The 16,344-nt window shown below is 42.1% G+C and overlaps 1 protein-coding gene across 6 annotated transcripts in view; it reads left to right on the top strand.

Annotated features, from left to right (window-relative positions):
- The window catches only part of COL18A1 (collagen type XVIII alpha 1 chain), a 219,602-nt gene that overhangs the window by 102,322 nt on the left and 100,936 nt on the right, over window positions 1-16,344 (top strand). For 2 of the 6 annotated variants that reach the window (XM_048485023.1, XM_048485025.1), the window contains exon 1: window positions 552-2,183. The exons of 1 other annotated variant lie outside the window; for it this stretch is intronic. In XM_048485023.1, the coding sequence (XP_048340980.1) occupies window positions 653-2,183 (1,531 nt within the window). In that variant the 5' untranslated portion in view covers window positions 552-652. Of the gene's footprint in view, window positions 1-551; window positions 2,184-16,344 lie in introns of those variants that run through there. 3 more of the 6 variants (XM_048485024.1, XM_048485028.1, XM_048485026.1) reach the window with 2 other exon arrangements.

Consider the following 16,344-nt stretch of genomic DNA (forward strand, 5'->3'; position numbering starts at 1 on the left):
CTGGATCATGCCATATAATACCAACATAGCTGGACGTGGAAGACGAAGTCAGTTAAAGATAATTGCTTTCTACAACTGTTGTATGAGTGGAGTATATTTACCACCCTGCAATTATTTTTGCTTCTTTCCATTCTGTGTCTTTCCCAAGAGTAATCTCCCTGGAGGAGAGTCAGGGCTGTCAATAATGCTGCTAATGTTTTAAGTCAAGGAAATTACACTTAAACAACCACAAAGGAAAAAGTTCTCTTTGCCATTTTTATTATCCATTGAGGGCAGGGAGGAGTTTAACATGCCCAAATATTTTTAGTGTGCTTGGGGGGAAATCAACAGGTTTCAACTGTGAAGTGGTGTTAACAGAAGGTTTCTGCCTTCCTGTGGGTACAAATCAGCTGGCCAGTATGCTTGTAACACCCGCCTCTCTTGCAGCAGAGAATGTGACAGGCTGTACAGTAACTTTGGAATGAACTGGGAAGCAGGCTGCTGGAGGGAGGACTTTGTTAGCCACACCTCCGCTAGTCTTACATCTGCTTGGAAGAGAGCTGCACGCTTCCCAGCCTCAGAGCTCCAGAGAACAGATCAATGCGAATTCTTCCTTTCACCATTTACTGCTCCACAGCATACTCCTTCCCCCCCACCCCCAAGCAAACTTTTAATGGCTCGAGTTGTGCAGAATTTTGGACTCCTGCTGTTGCTGACCTGTAGCTTATCAAATGCCCAGGGCTGGAGGAGTTGGCTTTGGGGGAGTTCAGAGAAAACAACCCTGTCTCCCACAAAGGCTGTCGATACTGAGGATCAGATGACACATCAGCTGGCCACATCCGAGGCAACCACCTTGATCATCCCCTCTGAAAGCACCACACAGCAAACGGGAAAAGTATGGAATATATTCACCCTTAAGAGACCAGACCTGACTGCAGACACAACTGCCCCTACTACAGCTACTGCATCACCTTCTGAACTGGGAGGCCAAGAGGGAAATACTGCAGGGGTAGGGACTGAGGTACTCAATGTCGCTGAAGAAATCCAGAATCTGGTTCAGCAGTGGAATAAAAAGACAACTGAAGAGACAAAGAGGACCGAGGCACTGGTGACAACTGGTTTTTTGGATACTTCCCCTCTTAGTACTACAGAGCTTGCTTCTGTCCAGAATGTTACTGCCAACTTGACTCGTGAGGTGCAGATCTTGCTGGAAACTGAGCAGTCTCAGATTTCTCTCTCAGTGATTACAAAACCCAACTTACTGTGGAACAAGACTCAAGTTCTGTTAAAGAAGCCTGAGATGCCACTCCCAGGTAGTGCTACTTTCTCATTTTCACCTGATGACCAAGCCAGCAGGGATGTGGTGCCTTTTCAAGAATCCACAGATGCAGGGCGAGAAGGTGCTATTACTCCAGAACTAAGGGCAGATCGGGGAGCTTTCTCAGAAAACCGAGGAATTGTATCCAGCGCAAATATTGTGGAATTGCAGAAGCTTCAGGCTAATAGCAGCGTGGATGTTGGAATTACATCCAAGGTGGTGGGAGCTTCAGACAACTGGCTATCCCTTTATGTTGCAAATTCAAACCAATCGGCCTATGATAACAATAGTACCCATCACAGCCTTAAAAAACACCCCTTTAAGCATTCTGGGATATCAGTAGCTGATGCAAATAAGAACTACTCTAGTGATTCTGTTTCTAATTCAAATGCAACTAATTTAACGGATTTCCCCCCTGCCAGTAACTCTGAATCTCTTGAGTTTCTACTAACCTACACTGTGCAACATTTTAGCAATAGTAGTGCAGGGCTTCCTTCCTTTTATTCTGGATTGACTCCAACAGCTGGCCACTGCTTGCCCTTACCAGCCAAGCTGTCATATTGCAACAACCTGGGCATGAAGCATTTCCGAGTGCCGAATTATTTGCATCATGGCAGTGAGGATGAAATTCGGGCTGCTTTGCATGAGTGGGAGGGGCTTCTTAAATCGCGGTGTCACCGCTACTTGGAGTGGTTTTTCTGCTTGCTGCTGGTACCTGGGTGTAACACTTCTCTTCCAGTAACACCTCCACCGTGCCGGGGATTTTGCGAGGCCCTGAAAGATCTATGTTGGATTCATTTGAAAGAGGGGCATCTTCCGATATCATGTGACACTCTCCCAGCGGAGGATGGTGTATATTCATGTGTTTTTGTTAATGTTTCAGCAGGTAATGTAGCAGGGGTTATATTTCTTATCAAATCTTTTTCCTCTACCAGGTAAGCTGTGATTGGCTGTGGTATTAAAAACAATCACTTTGTTAAAGGGTTACACAAACGACCATCCACATCTTTCTGGGAAATGGGAAAAGAGTACTGAAGCAAACAGTCATCACTCTCTAGGTGAAGGTCAGGTCTTCAGTGTTTATTGTACGTGGGCTGAGGATCGCCATGACTTCATAGCATGGGTAGCCACTCACAGCACAAGTAATGAAGAGGGAGGCCATGTGACTTTCCCAGGCACGTGTCGAAGGTATATGTACCTTTTATGGCTAAGAATCAACTTTAATTCTGTTTGGTCTCTTGCCAAGCATTATTGCCGGCTCCTCAGCATTGTATGCTACAGCCAAAACTGAAATAAGGTACAGGGGCTGCAAATGCACATGCTTGCACATGTGCGCGTGCACATACAGGCACATAAGGAAGCCTGGGGGAATTCCATCCTACTGGCTCCTCCTAACTCAAGACATTGCTGTCTCTCTCACTCTTTCATTTTTTCTTCCCTTGCCTCTCTTTGCCTCCTCCCAACTCTCCCACCACTGATATACCGCTGATTGCCAAGCCACACCGCCTCCTCATGCCACCTCTTCCACTTCTTCACTGCTTCCCTTTTGCCCTCTTTTGCCTTCTCCCAACTCTCCCACCATATACTGCTGATTGCTGCTGCCACTGCCTCTCATGCCACCTCTTCCTTTTTTCTGTCTCTCAGAGATACCCCCTGCTGTCCCCATATATATATATATATATATTATATATATATATATATAAATATAAATAAATAAATAAATAAATAAATAAATAAATATATATATATATATATATATATATATATATATATATATATATATATATATATATATATATATATATATATATATATATATATATATATATGTATATATATATATATATATATATCCATTTCACTCATCACCTGCTTTCTATTTCTCAGCTACAGCTGCTATTCTGTTCTCCACCGCCTTGCTAGCCTCCTCCTCCCACTTTTAACACCACTGAATATTGTAGCATTGTTTGCGGTGGATGTGCAACAACCAAAATGGTGGTTGATCTCATGACTTAGCTTCACAAGATCTAATTTGTCCTTAAATCACCATTTTTAAACATTTAATATTTTCATGCAAATCTGGGACTTTTTCATGCTGATGGGTAATGGGATGAGAAAAGTATAAAAGGGCTTCTTCTTTTTTTTTTTTTAAGGATGAGTAAGGAAGAGAGTTGCCAGTTCTGGGAAATTCCTGGAGATTTGGGGAGTGGAACCTGGAGGGTGGAATTTGGCAAGGGGAGGGACCTCAATGAGGTATAATGGCGCATAGTGTCTGCCTTTCAAAGCAGCCATTTTCTCCAGGAGAATTTATCTCTATTAGCTGCAGATCAGTTATAATTCCAGGAAATCCCCAGGCCCCACCTGGAAGTTGGCAACCCTGGTAAGAGGCCATAGTTGCGTTTTGATAAATGTTTCACTTACATGTCCTGTGCCAAGTGAATCCAATTTTCAGCATCATACTTGGGGAAAAATAAGTTATATTATTCTTTCCATCTTTATACCTGTACATTTGAACTGTGCATTGTAATTCATTTTATTCCTAATCATCTCTGCTACACTGGTAATTACATTTGAATCCTGATGTCCCAGAACTCAGCTGAAATCCTTGCTTCATTTTTCAGGGCTGTTTGGTTCTAGCAAACCAGCAATTCCTTGCCTTGTAATCTTTCACTGGGTGTTTCTACATTTCCCATATCTTGGAATTTCCCATTTCCCATATAGCAAGTGTTTCCACCTTAGTATTCTAGAAAGCAAGTTCCTGCAAGGCACAAATAATTCAGGTTACTGCTGGCAGCAAAATCATGCACAGTCATCCAGAACTTGAAAGTCATGCAATGAAATTGCTTGGCAGTAGGTTCAGGGAAGACAAAAGAAGTATTGCATGTAATACATATTTAATCCATTATAGAATTTATTACCAGAGGATGTCATTTTGGGGTTTTAATAGTCTTTTTGTGGGTATCCATAACATGGCAGTTTTGGGACTTGGGACTTATTAGCCATTAACCAAACTCTATTTGTATAATGTTCTCTCACTTACTACTGTTATCTTCTGTGTCCTCTCTTTGAAAGCTGCTTCTGAGAAAGAGAAACGTTTGGAAATCGTATTGCACTGTAGGGAGGTGCTACGGCAGGGAAGGGGATTTGGTAGACATTGTTCTCTCTCTTTGATAAGCAGAAGTACAAGATAAATTCAGTGTCACATGCTACTCTTTTTTTAACTGTAATTTTATTTGCGTACATTTAATTCACTTTTCTCTAATTAATATGAGAGGTTCTAGTGGGGCATTTATTTTTTTAAAAGCATTAATTTTTAAAAGTCCAAGTTTGGACAAAAGTGATAATGTACATTCAATGCCAAAAAAGTAACCTGTTTGAAGTAGACCTACTTTGCATGGTTTGTTCTGCTTGTCTTGGTGTCGTGGTTAAGAGCAGTGGACTCTAATCTAGAGATCTGGGTTTGATTCTTGGCGGACTGGAATCTGGTGAACTGGATGTGTTTCCCCATTCCTACACCTGAAGCCTGCTGGGTGACCTTGGGTAGTCACAGTTCCCTTAGAACTCTCTCAGTTTCACCTACTTCACAAGGTGTTTGCTGTGGGGAGAGGAAGGGAAGGAGTTTGCAAGCCATTTTGAGACTCCTTGCAGAAGAGAAAGGCAGGGTATAAATCCAAACTCCTCCTCCTCCTTCTTTGTAGCACAGAGAAACTTTGCTGCTTGAAATTTTGAAACTTCCCCTACATTCTGAGATGATAATGTCGTGTAGTGGTTACAGTGTTGGGTATGAATGTAGGAGTCTCATTTTGAAATACCATCTTAGCCATAAAGCTTAGTGGCTTTGGGCCAGTCACTGTGTCTCTGCCCAGCCATCTCTGCAGGCCACATTGCAACCAGGAGCACCTTAGAAAGGATACAAAGTAAGTAATAACATAACCTTATTTCAGATTCTGCACCCAGCACCTAGTGCAAATGTGCATTCTTGTGTGCGTCTTGGAGTCCATACAGCCCCAGCCTTTGGATACCTGGTAAGCAGTGTGGGACTAAAGTGGGTCAATGTGGATGAGAATGGAGAATGTCTTTGCAGCCACAGAGTCATTATCTGTAGAAATGTAGTGATCTAGACCAGGGGTAGGGAACCGGCGGCTCTCCAGATGTTCAGGAACTACAATTCCCATCAGCCCCTACCAGCATGGCCAATTGGCCATGCTGACAGAGGCTGATGGGAATTGTAGTTCCTGAACATCTGGAGAGCCGCAGGTTCCCTACCCCTGATCTAGACTGAGAGAGGTGTGATTCAAGTGAGATGTCTCAATCAGCCTCTGAAGAACTTCAGCTAAAAAAAATCTTGATTTTCTGAAGACAACACAAGACATTTATAAAGTCCTTTAGTAATGACTATATCATTACACTGTTTGGCTAAAAAGGTCTGAGAGTGGGATATGGGCCAGATGTGACTGCCAAAAGTGAGTGAATCTACTCATTCCCATTCTGGCTGCCAGTTAACTGTTTATATAATGCTATAATCTTTTCCATCAAAAGAACTAAGTAGAATTGTATTCATCCACCACTATTTCCTGGACCTTCTTTGTAGTCCTAGTGCCTACCTTATGGTTCTGTTTCTGTTTTGTTCAGTGAAGTAGCAGCATCATGGAAAGAGAGCCAGAACGAGGCATGGGCAGGCAAGGTGGCAAAGAGACAGGAGGAAGGGCTTACCGGGAGGTGTGGGAGTGACAATCCTGCTCACTTATTCGCTGCTCTCCAGCGCTGCACTGAAGGAATAACTCACCCTGGGCACTGGCTGCTGCTGGAGAGAGGTGGAGAATCTGCACGGGGCCCAGTGCTGCAGTCTCCAGGCTTGATGGGGCACCTTCCTTTCCTGCCCAGCCCAGAGTTTGAAGACCAGCTTCTTGTTCCCACGAGCTGCAGCCTATGGGAATTTGAGTAGAGGAGAACTACACACCAATTGTTTCTCTGGGCACCAGCTGCAGGATTTGGGATTTATTTATTTTTTTGAGGGGAGGCTGCAGGCAGTGGTGGGATTCAGCAGGTTCGCACCACTTTGGCAGAACTGGTTGTTAAAACAGTGCTTATAAACAATCAGTTGTTAAATTATTTGATTCCCACCACTGGCTGCAGGGTTTGGTTTTGGTTTTGAGCGGTGGGGGCAATCTGGGCACATCAAGAGCTGTTGTGGCAGCTCTGGTCATCAGCAGAGTGGGGGGGGGGAATCACCCCCTATTTCCTTTTTTGGAATGGGGCACAGTGCTGCAGTCTCCGGGCTTGATGCAGTGCTGAGCCTCACAGCTCCAGAGGCAGTTCCTGCCTCTGCTGTTGCAGCAAGCGGAACACCCTCTGCTCAGCCAGTACCTGGGGCTCTCACACTGTCAACTATACCCTTTCACACCAAACAGGACTATTTTCAACTGCAGAAACACGCTTTTTCCACCTCACCACCACTGACTACACTTGGTTCTTTTGATGGAAAAAGGTATAGTTTAGAAAACCTCTTGATAGAATGTGACATGGACATGCAGACGACTCCAATTCACAATCCAGTTAGGTGGGGCTGATTTATTATTTGCAATGTGACCAAGGAAAAATAAGTTTAAGTTCAAACATTGGTACATTATTGGAAGCTAAAAGTCCATTTCTTTTTTTTAAAGTATACATGCAAAGATCCCAGAGTAGGCAGGCCGTACAGTAGGTGAATCGCCTTTCTATCTAGACCAGGGGTCTTCAAATGATGGTCCTCCAGATGTTCATAGACTACAATTCCCATGAGTCCTACCACTTGGCCATGCTGGCAGGGGCTGATGGGAATTGTAGTCCATGAACATCTGGAGGGCCATAGTCTGAAGACCCCTGATCTAGACCAATGATCTCATTTTTATCCCAAATCACTCTCATCATGCACTGTACTGTCCTACAGTTGTGTTTTTTAGGAGGATGCTAGAAATGTTGGACAAACTGACATTCAGGGACTCTAACCTGGTTTAAGAAGCCCAGGTTCCCTGAAACACAATTTGGAAATCACTTATCTAAATGGGTATTGTGGGGTTTCTGGACTGTATGGCTGTGTTCCAGTAGCATTTTCTCCTGACATTTCGCCTGCATTTGTGGCTAGCATCTTCAGACCAGTAGTGAGATTCAGCAGGTTCGCACCACTTTGGCAGAACTGGTTGTTAAAATGGTGCTTGTAAGCAACCAGTTGCTAAATTATTTGAATTCCACCACCAGAACCGGTTGTTAAATTATTTGAATCCCACCACGGCTTCAGACCCTCTGAAGATGCCAGCCACAGATGCAGACAAAACATCAGGAGAAAACGCTACTGGAACATGGCCATACAGCCCGGAAACCCCACAACACCCCAGTGATTCTGGCCGTGAAAGCCTTTGAAAATATACTTATCTAAACTTAGCAAAAATAATTTGCAGACTTCATATGGTGGGAATTTCCAATTCCCTATCTTGCTACAGCCCCCTGAACCCTCTCAAAACTTAATTCCTGGTGGTCAGTAGACCCTGCGGAGCAGCATAAAAGGCAAATTGGGGGTCAGTAGGTCAGGGAGGGAAGCTACAGAAATCGTGACCCTTCTGTAAACACAAAGGAAATACATGATAGCATACATTCTATTTAGTCCATACTAGCTCTTCATAATGCACGGGTACATACAGCTTCATTGTTAATGAAGGGTACATTAATGTGAGCAGGTATATTTTTATACAAGGCTAATTGAACTATGAAACTGGAGGAAACAGCAAAATGGATGGAAACCTAGCTCAGAAAAGATGCACAATAAAGTCTCCTTGGTGTTGTTTCTGTACTTTAAAATAGCAGCAGATATTAGACTGCCTCCTCACAAGGCCTCTGTAATACCACTTTTTTTTTTTAAAAAAAAATTCAGCCCAGCATTTAAAAGTTTAATTAAGGACTCTTTAAGTGGTAAATGTATTTATGACATCTTATTGTTTGAATGCTACAGAAGTTATTTTCAGTAGTGTTGCTCTCCTTCAGGTCTTCAACATGTTGAAATCCTATCCGAACAAATTATCTGTGTTGTGAAAATAATTCAGGCGCAATCATGCTAGACAACTGTGAGACTACTTTTTTTTTTTATGTAAGGAGGCAAGAGAAATATGAATTGTCTGGATTAGAGAAGGCCATTTTGTTCCATGTTAATTACAGCAATAAGCCTCGGAAATCCTTGGGCTTTTATGCCTCCTTTTCTTCCCTTCTTCTTTCACTCATCACTTGGGGATTCATCATTCTTCTTCAGTGGTCTGATATTTTTGTTTATTATAGCCAGGCCAGAAACTATGTTTGTTCTCTCACCTCCAAATCAGGTTTCCAAAGTGGAAAAAAAAAGGATTAAATTGTGGCTTGGTTTGGAGGCAAGAGAATAAGCAGTTGGTTGTAGTTCAGAGCGCATGAACTCAAAGGCTGCAATGCTTGTTCCTGTTAATGACAGATCATGATTTATCATTGTGTATGAATTGTACTTCTGTTTCTAACAGCCAACAAGAACCAATGTGGTATGGTCGTGAGAATGCTGGATTAGAATATGGGGAACCCTGGTTCAAATACCCTACTGTGTGAGGCAGGATGACCTGGGCCTGTCACACATACTCTCACAAGGGTTGTTGTGAGGATAAAATGGAGGAGAGGAGAATGATGTATGCTTCTTTAGATCTCAGGAAGAGAAAGGAGGGTATAGATAAATCAATTTAAGTTAGAAACTCCCAAACAAGCATTGTGGATATACTGTCGCATGGGAGAGATCCCATATAGCTGCTCTGTCTATATACCTTCCTCCTTGAATTAGTCTAATCTGTGGGACAACTGAAGGCATGAGGTTTCTATTGTCTGAATGAGGTTTCTGTTGTCTGTGTGGACTTTAAAACATTTAACTGGGAGTTCCAAGAGACTTTGCCAGTTGCTGTGTATCAAAACCTGTTTGAACAAGCATGCTTTTAAGAATTGTATTAGTGTCTGAATGTTTCCAAAACCCAATATTTCATATGTATCTCATGAAATGGCCCTTAATGTCCATGAATCTTGTCTTTAATAGAAATTTGCACTGAAGTATGTTTTGCAAGAATTTTTACCCCGGTTCGACTTTTGAGAGGACTGACTGTACTATCCATAAATTAAAAAGTGATCTTTTTCCTATTTTCCTTTTCCTACTTTTTTCCTGTTGTAGCATTCTCTAACTTTCTTGGAGGAGTTCAGTTGCCTGGCTGTGCATCCCTTCCTTCTCTAATTTGCTTCAGACAGGCTGCAGAACTTTTTCTTTCATTACTTTTTATAGTTCTCTTAGCCTGGGAGCATTTGTCAAGGGACTCACCAAGACACTCTTGTGTCTCAGGGTCAGAAAAACCCACACTGCATTCCTGAGTGTTTCAATGCCTTACTTTCTTTCAGGGAAAATCTTTGCACAAAGAATCCTTAGAATGAGGTAACATTTATTAATGCTTGGCAGGCTTGCTTAAGGCAATATCTGCACTGTTACATTAGTGTCCTATTTTGCTTTAAACATCCCCACTGTCCCTTGTCAAACCTACCCACTCAAAACACAACAACCTTGAATGAATTTCTTGCCTAATAATTTAAAACTTCCAAACAAGATAAGGAATTTGCAAGAGAACACATATTAGATGAAGGCAGCAAACTGCTTAGATGCTGGCAGGGGTGGGGAAACCAAACAGATTATACAAAACTTCCAATGTAATTGCAGATATACACTTAGGCCCCTTCCGCACACGCAAAATGCGTTTTCAAACCACTTTCACAACTGTTTGCAAGTGAATTTTGCTATTCCACACAGCTTCAAAGAGCACTGAAAGCAGTTTGAAAGTGCATTATTTTGCATGTGCGGAATGAGCCTTAGCGCTGTCATTTTGCATATGTCCAAGACTACTGCTATATTTTGCTGTATCATGTTTGCACATCATGTGACTACTTCAGAATCATAGAATCAGGTAGATAGTTCTATTAGATTGTAAAAGTGGGACAAATGTTGACTCCAGTAAAATTTTGGAGGGGAAAAATGTTCCACTTGCTTGTGAGTCAAAGCACACTTCATCAGAATGAAAATCCATGTCAGAAGATGAGAGGAATGTTTGAAAGAAGGACCAGCTGGAGGCTGAATGTAGAGTTATAATACAAAATATAATCAATTTAATTAGAGCAAAGAGGTAGAATATGCAGAAAATTTGCATCTGCGATGATATAAGAATCCTATGTCCCTGTTGAGCCTTGGTGGATCTATTGTCCTGAAATTGCTGATGAATTCAAGTTCAGCAGTCTCTCTTTGAAACTTATAAATAAGAGAACTGCCATTCTTATATCAGCAGTTGAATGTCCTGGAAGAGTAAAATGTTGCCCCATTGGTGTCTGAGTACTGTGATTCTGAATGTCAGATTTATGTCTGTGTATTCTTTTGTGTAGAGACTGGCCTGTTTGTGGAATGCAGAGAGTAGAAGAGTAGAAAGGCATTGGTGTACATAACACTGAAAGATCTATTTGCTCATCTTCCAACAGTATATATGCCACTAAATATCAATAGTACACTATACTTCTACACTGTATGACAGACAAACAGGCCTGTCTGTATGCAAAAGAATGTTGTTTTTGTTTAAAATGCTTCTGTACTCTAATTTTGTTCAGAAAGCACATAAAGGATTGCTTGTATAAATGTACCCCTGTCAAAAACTGATGGATGGTTAGCTTGTCAAAGAGACATGTTTTTAACTTCACCTCTTTTATAATATAATATGTGTGTTATGTTATGTGTGTGTGTTAAGTGCTATCAAGACACTTCCAATTTATGGCAACCCTATGAATTAATAACCTCCAAAATGTCACATCATTAATGGTCTTGGTCAGGCCTTGTGAAATAAGGGTCTTTTTCTTTCCCAGCTGCCTTCAACTTTTCCTAACTTGATTGTCTTTTTCAGTGACTCTTGTCGTCTCATATTGTGACCAAAAAAATATCCCCACTTTAGTCATTTTAGCTTCTAAGGAGAATATAGGTTTGATTTGATTTGACCCTGTTATTCCTTGGTTGTCTCTCATCCAAATACTGACCAGGGCAGACCCTCTGCTTCCAAGATCTGATGGGATTAGACTAGCCCGGGCGATCCAGTTCAGTGATTTGATTTAGAACCCGCTTGGTTGTCTTTTTGGCAGTCCATGGAATCCATAAAACTCTTCCTCAACAGCACACTTCAAATGAGAGAACTTTTGTTCCTGGCAGCTTTCTTCATTGTCCGGTTTTCACACCCATACATAGAAATGGCCAATACTATGGTATGAATTATCTTCATTTTTGTCACCTCTTCTAGTTACTTCATGGTCGTTCTTCCTAGTTGCAGTCTCCTGATTTCTTGGTTGCAGTTTCCCTTTGGATTGATGATGGAGTCAAGCAGTAGAATAAAAATATTCAACAATTTCAGTTTCTTCTTTGTCAACCTTAATATAATACCCTAATAGTCATCACTTTTGTCATCTTGATATTTAGCAGTAATCCTGCTTTGGCATTTTCTGCTTTAACGTTCATCAGTAGTCATTTTAAGTCTTCAGTATTTTTTGCCTATAATGTGGTATTGTCTGCATATCTCAATGTTCCTTCCACTAATTTCGTTTCACGCTTATCTGAATCTAGCTTTCCTCATATGTTCTGTCTGAGCCATTTTCTTTCTCCATATTCTGTCCTAGCAGTAGCCTCTTCTCTACAGTATAGATTGCACATCAAAACAACCAGATGTTGCAATACAACTGTTTCCTTTAAAACCAACCATAGGTTTTAACACACAATCAAAGGTATACTGTAATCTATGGAATGCAAGCTAATTTCCTTCTGATTTTCTCTTGAATGTTCCAGTAATCAATGTAATTTAACAAGATCTTCTCTAGTGCCTCTTGTTTTTTCCAATTCAGCTTGAAATATATTGGCTCGAGACATTCAGAGATTTTATTAAAATGTGGGTGGGAATGCATTCAGGGCTTAATTTTCAGTTAGAGGGATAATCCTTTTTCTTCCAGACATAGAATAGTGGCCTGTCTTTACAAGATGGATATTTGTGCATTAAAAACCCTCTTCATTTACTTAATTTTTTTTAAAAAAATTAGCCTATCTGTTGAAAACCCAGATGTATGTTTGAACCTGTTTTAAGGGTTGTGTCTGTTGGAAAACAAACATGCTATTTTGACTTCTTTTTTGTAAGGAACCTATTACCCAAAGGCCTGGGCATATACCTCCTTCTTTGAAGAAATTATTAAATATTTCACCCTCAGGGGTGGTTCCTGGCATAAGTACAATTAAAGTAAAGTCCACAGCAAAATATATACGTTAATAAAGTAAGTTGTGGAAGAGACAGTTTCACCATGCAGGTTGACAGTTAGAACTCTTTCGTTCTTCTTCACCCTTCTGTTCTTTTCTGAATCCCTTCCAGATTTGAAGGTCTGACCAATGGTCCTACTTGTCCTCTCTGGATCCCTTAGCCATCTGCTTAGAAAGCTTGGAAGGAATGATGGGATAATGCAATACTACTGCCAAAGTCAACTGAAGGAAGGGGCGCACAGAACTGTCCTAGTCATTTTATCTTTCCCTGACTGTAAAGGCCAAGAGCCCCAATAAGTACAATCACAGGCTATAAAAAGTTCAGCAGGAAAATCTAGCTGCCTCTCTTGGTTTTAAAGAGCCAAGAGTAGCAGTTGGGGCTGTATTGTGGGATTCCTTCAAACAGAGGCTGTTTCCACACAGGTGGAATACAGCGACCCAGGGACGCTAAAAACAGCATCCCTGGAGAGGGGTTCGCACGGCTGCCGCTGCTGCATTGCAACAGCGGCGGCCTCACAACCCCCGAGTGGCACGGGGCCGCTGTTTCCGAACCTCGCTCCCTGGGCGAGGTATTTCGGAAACAGCAGCTGGAAGGCACCACCCTCCCCCTTTCCCAAACACCTTCCCTTCCCTCTGACCTTCTGGCGCGTCGTCCAGGCCTGGGGACACGCCCCCCCTGCCCTGCGACTCCAGAGCTATCATGCAGGGCAGGGGGGGCGTGTCCCCTGGCCTGGGCGATGCGCCAGAAGGTCGGAGGGAAGGTAAAGCGTTCGGGCAACGGTGCAGCGCTGCGCCGTCTTCCCTGCCCCTACCGGGACCATTCATGCGAACGGTCCTGAGGGGGCGCATTGGCGTCGTATACGTTGACGCACCCCCCGAGCTTGGCCGTGTGGAAACGGCCAAAGTTAAAATGAATGCCATTCGTTGCTTGATTCTTAGTATTTTGGACCCTTGGTAGCCCAAATGCACATCTACTTTGTCTGGCTGCTAGGTAAGTTTTATGCGTGTATTTTTTTCTAGTGCCTCTTGAATTTATTTAGAGGACATCATATAAAAAGTGTAGAGTCCCATTTTGCTTCCCTTCTTCTCCCCATATTCCCAGAGCTCCAGGCCTAATCTAACCCTCAGCTTTGGTTACATGTACATAGTTAATAATTTATAATAGGTCAAATGGAAATGGATGCTGTTTATTGCTGCTAGTCAAGTCATTTTGATTGATTCCCAATAAAAAGAAATGGGCCTATTTAAGTATGATAGTGATTGGGGGGGGGGAGTTGTTTCTTGGTATTCAGGATTCAGACGAGTCCCACTGGGCATGTGGGATTCTAGAGCAGAGTTGTTTGAGCTGGCTTGCACAATTGAATCTCATTAGGCAAGTGGGAACTTTAATATATCTCATAGCATTTGACCTTTCAAAATAATGCAAACTGCAGTTCTAACTGGGTTATAATATGATCTTTCCCCCACTCATTCCTTAAAATCTCCGATTGCCAGTTTCAGAACTGGCTTTTCACATCATCTCAGCCTTGCTGGACTCATGGAAAAAGTCTCACGTTTCAGTTGTGAAGATGAGTGAGAAGCAGGAGGCAGGGGGAGTTGTAGTAAGACTCCTCCTTAAGCAACTTCAGTACAGAAGAGACTAAGAATGTGGGCAATTCAAAAACTTTTTGTGCATCTGCCCAGCACCATGAGCTTCACACAAGATAGCTGACCAGCCTTTCAGGAGGCCATCTCTATGCTGGAAAAGTAAATGCCCTTTCTATAATGTGGCATTGAGTGCTCATTTTGCTCAACCACTCAGGTCTTTTAAGAACATAAGAAAGAGCCAGCTGGATCAGACCAGAATCCATTTAGTCCAGCACTCTGCTACTCGCAGTGGCCCTCCAGGTGCCTTTGGGAACTCACATGCAGAATGTGAAAGCAGTGGTCTTCTGCTGTTGCTGCTCCTGAGCACCTGGTCTGCTAAGGCATTTGCAGTCTCAGATCCAGGAGGATCAAGGTTGGTAGCCATAGATCGACTTCTCCATAAATCTGTCCAAGCCCCTTTTAAAGCTATCCAGGTTAGTGCCTATCACCACCTCCTGTGGCAGCATATTCCAAACACCAATCACGCGTTGTGTGAAGAAGTGTTTCCTTTTATTAGTCCTAATTCTTCCCCCCAGCATTTTCAATGTATGCTCCCTAGTTTTAATATTGTGAGAAAGAGAGAAAAATTTCTCTCTGTTAACATTTTCTATCCCATAATTTTACAGACTTCAATCATACTCCCCCCCCGACATCTTCTCTCCAAACTAAAGAGTCCCAAACGCTGCTGCCTCTCCTCATAAGGAAGGTGCTCCAATCCCTCAATCATCCTCGTTGACCTTCTCTGCGCTTTTTCTATCTATTTGATATCCTTTTTTGAGATGTGGCGACCAGAACTGAACACAGAACTCCATGTTAGGTCACACCACGACTTTATACAAGGACGTGATAATCTTTGCCATTTTATTATCAATTCCTTTCCTAATTATCCCCAGTCTGTATAGTTGGAGCAAGGACAATACTGGTATCATTCTTCAGTAGTGACAACATACTCCATCTGCCTCTTTATGGAGATTAACTCTGAGTGGGACAAATGTATCAAATCTGAAGTGGTCCTGATATTTAGGAACATGGTTGTTTACCTCACGTGCTGGTTCTTTGTAGCCTGACAGCTTGGTTTTTCAGAGCACAGCAAAGTTGTGCCAATTCACATTCCTGTTCTCTGAGCTTTTAGGGCATTGTGGAATGAGCTCCAACATGTCTACAGCTTCAATGCTTTCCCCTTATGCTTCGGCAGAACACACGAACAGAGGGAGTAGCCATGTCAGCAGCAAAGCATTTCACTTGCAGAGTGTTTATTACAAAAGTTCTTTTGACTTAACTTGAGAGTGATTTTTCTTGCACCTCCCTTATGGACAGAGATAGTCACAAGTTAATTTTTGTTTAATATCTTCAAGCACATTCATTGACTATTACTCCACTGGGTCCTGACTCTTTACATTGACAAAATGTTTTTGTTTGTGGATCAATATTTTCCAAAGGTTGCTGCCTAGGGTCAAAATGTACTTTGTGGGGATGAGTTCATTTTAGTGCACGGAGAGAACATATTTTGTTTTTCACTGGGCATGCATGGTGCTGGTTGTGATGATGACAGCAAAAGTTTCAAGGCAAACTGAGCATAGGTGCAGAACTGAAGGGAAAGGTGTTGGAAGAGAGAAACTGGCTTTTTCATTCCTTTTCTAGAGCATTAAGCAAAGCAACAGCAATCTACTGTGTACAGTGTAGAGTGCAGAAGTTGCGCAGTCCCTGTCTGGAGAGCTTGGTTTTTTCCTACTTCTTCACTTCATTGTTACAAAGCTTCAAAGACTTGTGCTGTGGTTCTCTCAGGGTTGTATCTTTGTAGCTACGTTGACACAACCACCTCCACCAAAAACCTGGCAGAAATACAGTGCAAGAAGCTGGTGCGAGCTCAGAAAATGGCGCCAACTGCAGAGGGGTGTGGGAAACGTTTTAAAGAGATCACACAGCAAGTGAATTTTTTTTCAAAACTTTAAAAAAAACAACTACTAGAGAACTGTTCAAGTAAAACTTTTTTCAGGCAGGCAGGAAATAAAACATACAGGGCTAAAAATCCATGTGGAACTCCATGGAGGAAACATTTTATTTCCTTCCTCAAAAC

Source organism: Sphaerodactylus townsendi, linkage group LG02, assembly GCF_021028975.2.
Source record: "Sphaerodactylus townsendi isolate TG3544 linkage group LG02, MPM_Stown_v2.3, whole genome shotgun sequence".
Lineage (NCBI taxonomy): Eukaryota > Metazoa > Chordata > Lepidosauria > Squamata > Sphaerodactylidae > Sphaerodactylus > Sphaerodactylus townsendi.